This window comes from Felis catus, chromosome B1 (genome assembly GCF_018350175.1).
Source record: "Felis catus isolate Fca126 chromosome B1, F.catus_Fca126_mat1.0, whole genome shotgun sequence".
Classification (NCBI taxonomy): Eukaryota; Metazoa; Chordata; class Mammalia; order Carnivora; family Felidae; genus Felis; species Felis catus.
The window spans coordinates 143,766,522-143,779,893 of NC_058371.1; the positions used below are offsets into that span (position 1 = coordinate 143,766,522).

A 13,372-nucleotide genomic window follows, 5' to 3' on the forward strand; every position below is an offset into this window, starting at 1 on the left:
GAGCAGGGGAGGGGCAGAGAGAGAAGGAGAGAGAGAATCCCAAGCAGGCTCCATGCTGTCAGCACAGAGCCCGATGCGGGGCTCAAACTCACACACAGTGAGATCATGACCTGAGCAGAAATCAAGAGTTGGACACTTAACCAACAGAGCCACCCAGGTGGCCCGAGGTAGGTACCATTTTTATCCCTATTTTTCCCTTGAGGAAACTGAGGTGCAGTGCAGGTAGCTAACTTTACCACAAAGGTGGTCTTTTTCCAGAACTTTTGCTGTAACCACTCTTCTGCACTGGGTAGGACACAGCAGGTCCTATTTGTCCATGGCAGGGAGGAGTGGGAGGGCAGTGGGGAGAAATAAGAGATGAAACTCTTTGTTCAAAAACTGAGCTCTTCTCCCCAAAACCGAGTTCTAGGGAGGTTGAGACATTAAGAAAGAGAGAGGAGGAATGTGGTAAAAACAAAACAAAACCCCTCACTATTTCCTCTATGTTAACTTTTTAAAATGTTTCTTTTCATCTCCTGTCCCAGGATTAGCAGAGTAGAGGAGTCAGCTCTGAGAGCTCTGCGGGAAAAGTTATTTGCTCATTCCTCAGATCTTCTTGGTGAATTTAAGAAGCATGATGCAGATAAAACTGGTAAGACTCAGAAAATAAAATATTCATAGAAGAAGGAAGCTGAACAACAACAACAAATCTGTCTTGCAGAAGTTATCAAATCAATATTTGTTGAATTAGTGGTAACTAATTGGGGCACCTGGGTGGCTTAGTTGGTTAAGCCCTGATTTTGGCTTAGGTCATGATCTCTTGATTTGTGAGTTCGAGCCCCTCATCAGGCTCTGTGCTGAGAGCTCACAGCCGGAGCCTGCTTTGGATTCTGTGTTTCCCTCTCTGTCTCTGCCCTTCCTCCACTCATACTCTGTCCTTCTCTCTCTAAGAAACAAATAAACATTTAAAATATTAAATAATAACGAACTAAGATAACCAAAGGACATTCTTTGACTACTTTCTTCGTTTTATTCAACTTAATGTTCCAGTTATCTTTTCTAAATTTTATAATTCCAAGCTTTTAACAGAATGTGAATGTAGCTAAATATAGATGGAGATGGTAAAAATAAATGGAGTCAAGGGGAGGGTGACAAGGCCAGAACTAAGCAAAAAGCAATAGGTTTGGAAGGTTAGAAGAACATATCCAAGATTTGCCAAAGGTTAGTGATTTGGCTTCTTGTTATTTAGCGTGTAGCGTGTGCTCTGTTATTAAAGCTAGAAATTTTGGGGCGCCTGGGTGGCGCAGTCGGTTAAGCGTCCGACTTCAGCCAGGTCACGATCTCGCGGTCCGTGAGTTCGAGCCTCGCGTCAGGCTCTGGGCTGATGGCTCGGAGCCTGGAGCCTGTTTCCGATTCTGTGTCTCCCTCTCTCTCTGACCCTCCCCCCGTTCATGCTCTGTCTCTCTCTGTCCCAAAAATAAATAAACGTTGAAAAAAAAAAAAAACTTTTAAAGCTAGAAATTTTGTCTTTGCCTAACTAAATGGAATGTCTAATATACGTTGACCACACATAGCCTTATTAGAAAATTAGTAACAGTCATAAATACATAGCAATATGTGTTCATATACATATCAACAACGAATGCTGTATATATATATATATATATATATATATATATATATATAATGTGTATATATAATGTATATATCTGTTCATATATATAATCATGTATAATATCTGTACATGTATATGCATATATACGTATATATCTATAATATCTATTCATATACATAACAAAAACCAATGCTGTGTGTGCGTGTGTGTAAAGTTTAGGATATTATTTATGGGAGTGTTGTGTGACTTTTCAATTGTTTTCCCAGGGTTAGCAAATAAAAACAGGGTAACTAATTAAATTTAAATTATAGATAGGCAACAAGCAATTTTAAGGTCTAATAATGTCCCATGCAATATTTGGGCCGTATACTTTGTGGTCTGTCTGAAATTCATATTTAATTGAGCATTCTGTATTTTATCTTGCAACCCTAGTTTCCAGTGTACTCGACCTTGACCAACAAAAATAGTGAGAGTGCCCATTATTTCTATTACCTACAGACAGCAAGAAGTATGTCAGGATAGAAAGGCATGCACTCTGGGCAGGACACTAGACTTATAAGTGACAAGTCAACAAATTAGCTCTTTCCTGTAGGTTTAATCACCCTTAGTGACTGGGCAGAAGCCGTGGAGTCTGTGTTGCACCTAGGACTGCCATGGCGGATGCTGAGGCCACAGCTGGTGAACAGCTCAACGGATAACACATTGGAGTACAAGTCCTGGCTGGAGGATTTGGCCAAAGAACAACTGAACCGTGAGGTAATGGTGTGAAAATGGTGGATGAAGGCACACTGTGGGCCATGAATCTCCTTATGGAGAGCTTTGAATCAGAAATAGTCAAATATTGAGAGCCCAAAAAAGAAGATGGATGAGAAAAAGGAACTATTTGTTGGGTTTCTATATGTCAGGTTTTGTGTTAAGCAACTTACATATGCTGCCTCAGTTTATCCTCAAAATACCTACCCCATGAGGCTAGTATTATCAGTACCATTATACCTATGAGAACACCTCTCATGAAGCTTCTAAATTGTAGAACTGGGACTCAAACCCAGGTCTGCTGACTTCCTTGGCATTATGCTGCTTCTCCCACTAAAATAAAGAGAAGGATTTATTCAATAAATACATATTGAATGTTTAATGTACGTGAGGCCTTGAGCTAAGTAGTTTTTTAAATGGCTTTATTTCAGTATAAGTCACATACCATATAATTCATCCATTCAAAGTGTATAATTCATTGCTTGTTTGTTTTTTGTATATTCACTGGTATGTGCAACCATCCCCATGGTCAATATTAGAACAGTTTCATCATGGCCTAGGTACTTCTTAAACCCTTGGGCTATTTGGTAGTCTGAAAGGGTTGGGGATAAAATATCTTCAGTTTTTTCAACCGTATCTTATTGTCAGGGTTGATTGTGTGTTCCTTATATATTAGGACAAGCCTAAACAATAATATATAGAAAGAAAAATGTCTTTCCTTTTGTAGAACATACAGTCAAGTTTGCTGGAAACACTGTATCGAAACCGATCCAACCTGGAGACCATTTTTAGGATCATAGACAGTGATCATTCAGGTAAAGGCATGTATTATCCTATCACTTCTGACCCATAGCAGATCTTTACCTCCCAGCCTCAGTCTCCTTTCTGGCTATTTATCTCTCTCCTCAAGCACTTTGGGAACAAAGTAGATAATTATTATGCTTATAAATGGCAGAAACTAGAAAAGTGTTTGAACAATACGAGCAATCCATATAGAAGAGGGGTAGGGCAGAAAAGAATGAAGACAAACTGAATGACAACTTCTCAGGAAAAAGAGTGGTTAGAAGTGTAATATCCCTATAGTCACATCAAAGATAGTCATGAAGTAATGAAAAGTGTCTAGAGCAGAAAGGCTTTTTACAATCTCACTCCCAACGTATTCTTTTTCAATTTCTGATTTTGGTAATTACAGATTCACAAGAAATTATGAAAAAATGTATAGGAAAGTCTTATATACCCTCACCTTTGCCCCCCAGTGGTCCAAAGGCTTTTTTCATTGTCATTACTCTTTCTCCACCTGTTTTTTGATGGAATTCACAAACCATATAATGTGCCCATTTAAAATATTCAGTTCACTGATTCTTGGTATGTTTATAAGGTTGTGTAACCATCATCACTATCTAACTATAAAGCCTTTCATCACCCTAAAAAGAAACCCATACCCATTAGCAGTCACTCTCCATCCCTGTCCCTTCTATACCAGCCCTGGCAACCATTAATCCACTTTTTGTCTCTAAGGATTTGCCTCGTCTGGACATTTTGTATAAATGGAATGACACAGTATATGTGGCCTTTGGTGTCTGGCTTCTTTCACTTTGCATAATGTTTTCCAGGTTCATCCATGTTGTAGCATATATAAGATCTTCGTTCTTTATAGCTGGACCATATTCCATTGTATGGATATGCCACATTTTGTTTATCCATTTAACAGTTGATAGGCATTTAGATTGTTTCCACTTTTGGGCTGTTATGCATGATGGTACTGTGAACATTTATGTACAACTTTTTATGTGAACATATGGTTTTATACTCCCTTGAATATGTTCCTAAGAGTACAATTGCTGAATCATATCATAAAACTATGTTTTACTTTTTGGGGAACTGCCAAACTGTTTTCTACAGTGACTAAAGCATTTTACATTCCTGCTAATGTTTGAGGGTTCCAATTTCTCCACATCCTCACCAGGACTTGTTACTTCCCACCCTTTTTTATAGCCATACTACCGAGTGTGCAGTATCTCATGGTTTTGATCTGCATTTCCTCAATTACCCATGACATTGAGCATCTTTTCAAAATGTGCTTATTGGAAAATTGTATATATTCTCTGGAGAAATGTCTGCTCAAATCCTTTGCCTATTTTTTTTAATTATTCATCTTTTTGTTGTTGAGATATATATATATATATATATGTGTGTATATGTATGTATATATATATATATGCCATTATCATATCTATGGTTTGCAAATATTTTCTCCAACTTTATAGGTTGTCCTTTCGCTATTTTGGTAGTTCCCTTTGATGCACAAAATTTTTTGATTAAAAAAAAGTCAAATTTATTTGTTGTTGTTGTTTGTGCTTTCGGTGTCATATCTAAGAAACCATTATGTAATCCAAGGTCACAAAGATTTACACCTATAGTTTTTTCTAAGAGTTTTAAAGTTTTAGCTCTTCCAGTTAAGTCTTTTATCCATTTTGAGTTAATTTAAAGAAAAAAATTTTTATTGTTCATTTATTTTTAAGAGAGAGACAGAGTGTGAGTGGGGGGGCGGGGGCAGAGAGAGGGAGACACAGAATCCGAAGCAGGCTCCCGGCTCTGAGCTGTCAGCACAGAGCCCAACATGGGGCTCGAACTCACGAACCATGAGATCATGACCTGAGCCCAAGTAGGATGTTTAACCAACTGAGCCACCCAGCCGCCCCTTTTTTTGAGTTAATTCTCGCTGGTAGTGCGAGATAGGGGGTCTAGCTTCATTCCTTTACATGAGGATATTGAAAAAACAATTCTTTCTCCACTGAATGATCTTGGAACCCTTGTAAAAAAAAGTCAATTGACCATAGGTGTATGGGTCCAAAAGCTTTTTATAAGCAAAATAAATTATGTTTGGGATGATTTAATGCATGGTTTCTCAGCAATGGCACTACTGACATGTTAACCTGAGTAATTCTTTATTTTGGGGTCCATCTGACTACTGTAGGATATTTACCAGCATCCCTGGCATTTACCTACTAGATACCAGTAACACTCACCCCCACCCCAGTCATGACAATCAAAAATGTTTCCAGAGGAAGGGAAACAAAATTGCTCCCAGGGGTGATCAATTGGTTTTATGCCACTCCCTTGGGAATTTAAACTAGATACAAGGCCTTGGGTATCTTTGCCTGTTTAACAGTAAGGAGCAGGTTTCCTTGTAAGAATGTCAGAGGAAATGAACATTGAAAACTAAATTGACTCATGCAAGGCACCTGAGTGGCTCAGTCAGTTAAACTTCTGACTTCAGCTCAGGTCATGATCTCATGATTTGTGAGTTCGAGCCCCGCATCGCACTCTGTGCTAACAGCTCAGAGCCTGGAGCCTGCTTTGGATTCTGTGTCTCCCTCTCTCTCTGCCCCTCCCCCACCCATGCCCTGTCTCTGTGTCCCAAAAATAAATAAACTTTAAAAAAAAATAGAAAAAAAAAACTAGACTGACTCACTGAAGTGACTTCCTCTCGTTGGTAAGGGTTCATCTCACTGGACGAATTCAGGCATACTTGGAAGCTGTTCAGCTCTCATATGAACATCAACATCACAGATGACTGCATCTGTGACCTTGCACGGAGCATTGACTTCAACAAGGATGGCCACATCGACATCAATGAATTCCTGGAGGCCTTCCGCCTTGTAGAGCAATCCTGCTCAGAGGGCAATGCCTCAGATTGCCCACAAACCACAAACACTAATGACAATGGCTGCAGCAAACCAGGCACACACTAAGAGCAGCCTGGTGTTCATTGCCCACGGTGCCTCATAACCGATACTGCACTTGTCGCTGGAAGAGCTCCTTTATTCTCCATAGATATGTGGAATTTTATGCTGAGAATTTGCCTACCAGTGTGCATCAGAATCACCTATTTGGGTGTGTGGGGGGTGTGTGTGTTTAAATATATAGGTAACCCATCCTTGTCTCAGAAGTTTCACAAGGTAAGACCCAAGTATAAATATTTTTAAATTCTGAAGTCTACCCCAGTTAAGAACCACTGATAATTCAACCCCCTCACTGTTTTCATTTTATACCTTTAACTTATTGTTTTTAAAATGTTGTATTGAGGGACACCCGAGTGGCTCAGTTAAGCAACTCAGGGTCACGAGTTCAAGTCCCATATTGGGCAATGCGCTGGGCATGAAGCCTACTTTAAAGAAGAAGGAGAAGGAGAAGGAGAAGGAGGAGAAGGAGAAGAAGAAGAAGAAGAAGAAGAAGAAGAAGAAGAAGAAGAAGAAGAAGAAGTCTTATTTTTTTTAATGTTTATTTATTTTTGAGAGAGGGAGAGTGGGGGAGGGGCAGGGAGTGATGGGGACAGAGGACCCCAAGCAGGCTCCATGCTGACAGCAGAGAGCCTGATGCAGGGCTGAACTCATGAACCAGGAAATCATGACCTGAGCTGAAGTCAGATGCTTAACTGACTGAGGCACCCAGGTACCCCTTATTTTTTTTAATTAAATGCTTATTTATTTATTTTGAGAAAGAGAGTGAGTATGAGTGGGAGAGGGGCAGAGAGAAAGGGAGAGAGAATCCTAAGCAGGCTCTGCACTGTCAGCACGAAACCCTATGTGGGGCCTGAACCTGGGGACTATGATCACTACCTGAGCCAAGAGTTGGACGTTTAACTGATTGAGCCACTCAGGCCACCGAAAAATGTCTCGCTGATAAAGGAAAATTATGAAAAATTGTTTATGCAATCCCATGACTGAAACATATGGATTGTTTTCATTATTACTTTTTCTTGTTGTAACTATAGTTTTTATATAATTTAATGTTTTGTTTTTAAAAAATAAATTCATACCTAATTGTAAATACTTACCTGTGTTGCTACATAGTACTCATGATTATTAGTTTAATGGCTGCATAATTTTCTTCCAGATGGGTGAACTATAGCCATTTTCCAATTGTTAATCATGTGCATTGTTTTTAGTTTTCCATTATTATAAATAACACCATGGTTAATAACTTTCCGTGTATAGCTTGTTTTACAAAAGTCTTTTGAATTCTACATTTTCTTAAGATAAAATCCCAGGAATGGATCACTTTGTCAAAGGGCATTGTATTAGTCTATAGAAAGATTTAGCCTAAGCAGTTGGCTCACATGATTATGGAAGCTGACAAATCCCAAGACCTGCAGTGGGCAAGCTGGAGATGCGGGAGAGCTGATGGTGTGGTTCCAGCCCAAGTCCAACGGCCTCAGTACCAGGAGGGCCAATGATTTAAGTAACAGTCTGAGTCTGAATCCAAAGGCAGGAGAGGAAAGATGTCTCAGCTTAAAAAAAAGTCAAGCAGAGAGAGAGAATTCTCTTTTATTCAGCCTTTTATTCTATCCAGGCCTACAATGAGTAAGATGAGGTCCACCCACATTAGGGGGGGCAATCTGCTTTACTCAGTCTACCAATTCAGATGTTAACCTTATCAGGTATACTGAGAAATAACGTTTAAACAAATAGCTGGTTGCCCCATGCTGACACAGGTGTGAACATTTTTTTTTAAAGTTTTATTTATTTATTTTGAGAGAGAGTGAGAGCAGGGAAGGGGCAGAGAGAGAGGGAGAGAGAGAATCCTGAGCAGGCTCAGCTTGGATCACGAACTGTGAGATCCTTGACCTGAGCCAAAATCAAGAGTCAGATGCTTAACTGGTTGAGCCACCCAGGCATCCCCAGATGTGAACATTTTAATGGCATCTTGCTTTTTAGGACTGAGCATACCCATAAACTCAAGAGCTTTGAGTGTGACCATTTGTAATTTTTGCTAAAGGCGAATGATGGTATTTCAATGCTATTTTAATCTACATTTCTTATATAGTATCTCCCCCACCTCATTTTATTTTTAAAGTAAGGAAACTGAGTCCAAAAGATTAGCTGGATAAATGACCTAGTTAATGACACAGCCAGGACTAGAACCCATGATCCCTGCTCCATCCAGCGTTCTTTCCAGTTTTCCCAGGACCATATCGTCTGTTCGGTTTGACTGTAAGCAAGTCCTGGTTCTCCTGTCCTTTTTTGTGTGTAGCAAACTGTCTACAGTGATCCCTGCCCTCAATGATTTCCTGCCTCCTAGTGTTCATGCCTTTGTGTAATGCTTCCCAGTGAATGCAGGCAGGACCTGTGACTTGCTTCTAACCAAGAGAATATGGAAAATATAATGGGGGTTAATTCTGTGATTACAGTACATTCTATACAACTTTTTGTTAGTAGACTGGAACAAAAGATTCTCCTTGCTGGCCTGATGAAGTAACTGGCTCTATTGAAGGAATCCACATGGTGAGGAACTACGCGTGGCTTATAGGACCTACAAGTGGCTTCCAACCAGTGACTACAAAAAGCCAGGGTATTCAAACACGGAGCTCTAAGGAAATAAATTTTAGCTTGGGAGGAGATTCTTCTAAATGTAATTGACCCTCCAGATGGAAATGCAGCTGGCCAACACCTTGGTGGCACGCATGTGAGACCTTGAGCTAAGGATGCAGTGAGGCCACGTCCAGACTCCTGGCCCACGAAAACCATTATATAATACGTGTGTGTTGTTTTAAGCCATTAAGTTTATGGTCATTTGCTGCACACCATAGAAAATTAACATAACTTTCTTCTTGGAAAACTTTGTATTTTCTTATTCCACTACTCTAGAAAAGTCTGCATTTCCATTAGTGAGTCCAGTCCAGAGAAAAGTTAAGATAGTTTAGTGAATACATATGACCCATTTGTTTATCTTGTGTTAATTAGTAACTAAGAGATCCAGCATACTAGTGAATTCATGTTTATATCTGTCTGACACGTTTGTGCAAACAGTTCGAATCAACAAATCAAGGGTTTGCTATCTTCGTGTCATTTCATGACATCCCCCACTTCAAATATTCTGAGGCTTCAAGAGAATAACTCAGAAAAGAAGCAAAGACTAACTCAGCGACAATGAAATAGAGCTTTGGGGATTTGCTCGTATATAGGGATATATGCCAGAGAATGGCCCATGGAGATGATCACTCTCCAAACAAAGGGGCTTATGAAGGCAAAAGCCAAAAAGTTTCACAAGTGATGGGTCAGTTTAGACAAGTCCTTGGCTTGTTGATCCAAAATGGGTTGATTGCTAAACCCGAAAGTCCTTTCTTGAGTATAGATAACAGTCACAGAGTCCTATCAGGCTATTCTGCTCATTCTAACCCGTTTTCTGGGAAGCAGTTGCCCTGGCTCCTTCTTCAGGGGTGCTCACTGTTTGCTGCCTTACACCGTTCTGGTGCGCTGTCCCACAGTTGGCAAGTCTTATGTGCACACTCAAGGCTCAGAAAAAAATTTCCTTTCTTTTTTTTTTTAAACCACTTTATTGACGAATGATTGACATACAAAAAGCTGTACATATTTAATGTGCACAACTTAGTGAGTTTAAGATGCGACTGTTCTTGTTTTTTTTTTTTTTTTAATTTACATCCAAGTTAGCATATAGCGCAACAACGATCTCAGGAGTAGATTCCTTAATGCCCCTTACCCATTTAGCCCATCCCTCCTCCCCCAACCCCTCCAGCAACCCTCTGTTTGTTCTCCATATTTAAGAGCCTCTTATGTTTTGTCCCCCTCCCTGTTTTTATATTATTTTTGTTTCCCTTCCCTTATGTTCATCTGTTTTGTCTCTTAAAGTCCTCATATGAGTGAAGTCATATGATTTTTGTCTTTCTCTAATTTCACTTAGCATAATACCCTCCAGTTCCATCCACCTAGTTGCAAATGGCAAGATTTCATTCTTTTTGATTGCTGGGTAATACTCCATTGTATATATATATACCACATCTTCTTTACCCATTCATCCATCAATGGACATTTGGGCTCTTTACATACTTTGACTATTGTTGATAGTGCTGCTAAAAATTTCCTTTCTTGATTAGCATAGTGGATTAATAGGGAGTTGGTTTCAAAGGAGTTTCAATTTAAAAGGAATTTTTAAATTGTGCTAGGAAGAAATAGCAAAATCATGCCTCTTATCCAGTGATGTGGCCTTAACTGCTAATTAAAATCATTTAGGGAGCTTTTAAAACATAGGATTCCTGTGGCCCTGCTCCAGATGGATTAAATCAAAATCTCTGGGTTAAGAGGCCATGCTATGGGTATGTTATAAATGTTCCCCCAGGTGATTCTACCTGTAGCCAGGCTTGAGTCCTGCTGAAATAACTGGTTTATCCTGCAATAGTGAAGGGTGATTACTTGGTAAGACTTTACCTGCTTTTTACATTAACTGTAAGTATGAGAGACCAATTCAGAAACCTAACAATTTAGATCTAAGATGAGGAAATTGCAAATATCCCCACGTAGTATTCACAGACTGATGGAGACAGACCAAACAGATAATTCACTTGGAGGTTTAATGGGCATTCAACACTTAACATTTACAAAACAAGCTCTTTATATTCCCCCCAAAATCTGTTCCTCTTATATGATCTTTGCGATCTGATTATGTGTCAGTTTCATCCTACCAATTTCCTTACGCAAAAAAGCAACAAAAACAAAAAACTTGATTTCTTTTTCTTATTTCCCACATCCAGTCCATCAGCAAATCTTGTTGACTCCGCCTTCAAAACACATCCAGAATTGAACCTTCTCTTACTCCTCCATGGCTATCTCCCTAGTCTAAGCAATATTATTTCTTGCCAGTCTCCTCACCTTCTCCGTTACCTATATTGCAGTGATTATCAAAGTTTTTGATCACAGGGTCCTTTTACACTGTTAAAAATTATTGAAGATCCCAAAGAGATTTTCCTTATGTGGGTTATATCTGTTGACATTTACTGTATTAAAAACTGAAACTGAAAAATAAGATACTTATTAAAAATAACAATATATCTATTAAATGTTAAGTAACATATTTTTAAACTTTTTATTTTGAACTAATAATAAACTATAAGAAGTTAAATAATGCAGAGAGATCCCATGTTCCTATCATCCAGCTTTCTAATCTTACTTAACTATACTGAATTATCAAAACCAATAAATTGATCAGAAATAACATTTTAAAGAAGATTAACTATCACAAACAAAAAAATAGTGAGAAGAGTGGCATTGTTTTACATATTTGAGAATCTTTTCAATGTATGCTTACTAGAAGACAGTTGGATTATCATACCTGCTTCTGCAATCTGCTGTGATGTGTTTTGTTGGTTGGTTACCTCCTATAGATATGTAACTGAAAAAAGATGGAGTATTTTAATAGCCCTTTCAGATAATTGTGTGTAATCGAACAATGTTCTTTGATACTGCACCAAAATTCGACAAATGATAGTTCTTTAAAAAAAAAATTTTTAGGGGCGCCTGAGTGGCGCAGTCGGTTAAGCGTCCGACTTCAGCCAGGTCACGATCTCGTGGTCCGTGAGTTTGAGCCCCGAGTCAGGCTCTGGGCTGATGGCTCAGAGCCTGGAGCCTGTTTCCGATTCTGTGTCTCCCTCTCTCTCTGCCCCTCCCCCGTTCATGCTCTGTCTCTCTCTGTCCCAAAAAAAATAAATAAAAAACGTTGAAAAAAAAATTTTTTTAAAAATTTTTTTTAATGTTTATTTATTTTTGAGAGTGAGAACATGAGGAGGAGGGGAGCAGAAAGAGAGGGAGACACAGAATCCAAAACAGGCTCCAGGCTCTGAGCTGTCAGCACAGAGTCCAATGCGAGGCTTGAACTCACAAACCGTGAGATCATGAGCTGAACTGAAGCCAGACTCTTAACTGACTGAGCTACTCAGACACCTTGACAAATTGTAGTTCTTAAACGTTAGCAGAAGTGAGTAATTTAAACCAAATCCAAAAACGTTTTGTGCTGTCAATACCATAGCCAAAGACCACTAGGGACACACCCATAACTCAACAAAGTTAGGTTTGCTGGATATTCCAGCCCAGCCAATGGCAGCCCCAGCTGATAACAGGTGGAGCAGAAGAATCACCCTGCTGAGCACTGTTAACCCCCAGAATTGTGAAATACAATAAATAGTTATTTGTGGTTTAAAACCACTAACTTTTGGGATAATTGCAATAAATAACCCAACAAATGACCCAACACATTGACTATCCAAAGAATTAAAATTTCATCATGTTAATCAAAATATGGAAAGATAATTTTAGAAAGTGCTCATACTTTCCCAAAACATTGTTTTCTAAGAATATACTAATAGTCAGGAAAGTCTTTTTCTATTTTGAGATTTTCGATGTGTCTTCAGTTCATAAATAAGTCTTTTGGGGGTTTGTTGTTTTTTAAATACTGCTGCTGGACATAGAACACACATGCAGGTATAATTAATGTTCCATAAATCTTTAACAATCATTGCTTTAAATTTGAGTGTTTATTTCCACAGGACTCAAAACCTTCTTTTATCTGTATTTTAATGATCAAAATAAAGGCTAAAGTCCTCAATCTCTGGGTTATTGTTTTGAACTGTTTCCCAGTTATAGACTCAGAGACTCTTGTGAATTATAAGGGACTTCAGATGCTGAGTACAACCTCAAAAACACTTCATGGCCGGTGTCCGCTGGAATGTTCCGGGGAGGTAGTCCTCACTCCTAGAGGCTGTCTGCTTCCGTTTTTGGAGAGATGTATGTGCTAGGAAGTTTTCCCTTGTGTCAAACATCAGCCTAGTCTGAGAATCTGGAGTCAGAAGATTTGGATTTCAGCTCTTGGCTGTGGGCCTGGGAGGTCATCTGAGCTCCTCATGATCCTGCTCTTTAGGAGACAGGGAGTAGCCCTAAATACCTACAGAGTGTGCTGAGATTTTGGTGGTGAATTAGCACAAAAACAGGAGCAGAATTATCTTCACATAACTATCATCTTAGTCTTAAAATAAAGGATACAGAGCTGAATCTTTTTATTACCTACTGATTATAAACCATTTTATTTTTTTCCCCAAAGCAGATAATCTTAGGCATGCATTTTTTTTTTGCAAACAGATTAGATTATTGTATTTTTTTTTAATTTTTTTTCAACGTTTATTTATTTTTGGGACAGAGAGAGACGGAGCATGAATGGGGGAGGGGCAGAGAGAGA

The 13,372-nt window shown here is 39.0% G+C and overlaps 1 protein-coding gene across 5 annotated transcripts in view; it reads left to right on the plus strand.

Moving 5' to 3' along the window:
* The window catches only part of PPEF2 (protein phosphatase with EF-hand domain 2), a 41,562-nt gene extending 35,059 nt beyond the window's left edge, over positions 1-6,503 (plus strand). For all 5 annotated transcript variants that reach the window (XM_045056214.1, XM_045056216.1, XM_003985322.6 and 2 more), the window contains 4 exons: positions 525-631; positions 2,187-2,350; positions 3,075-3,162; positions 5,849-6,503. In XM_045056214.1, coding sequence (XP_044912149.1) covers positions 525-631; positions 2,187-2,350; positions 3,075-3,162; positions 5,849-6,102 — 613 coding nt within the window. In that variant the 3' untranslated portion in view covers positions 6,103-6,503. The remainder of the gene's footprint in view (positions 1-524; positions 632-2,186; positions 2,351-3,074; positions 3,163-5,848) is intronic.
* Positions 6,504-13,372: the final 6,869 nt, after the last annotated feature.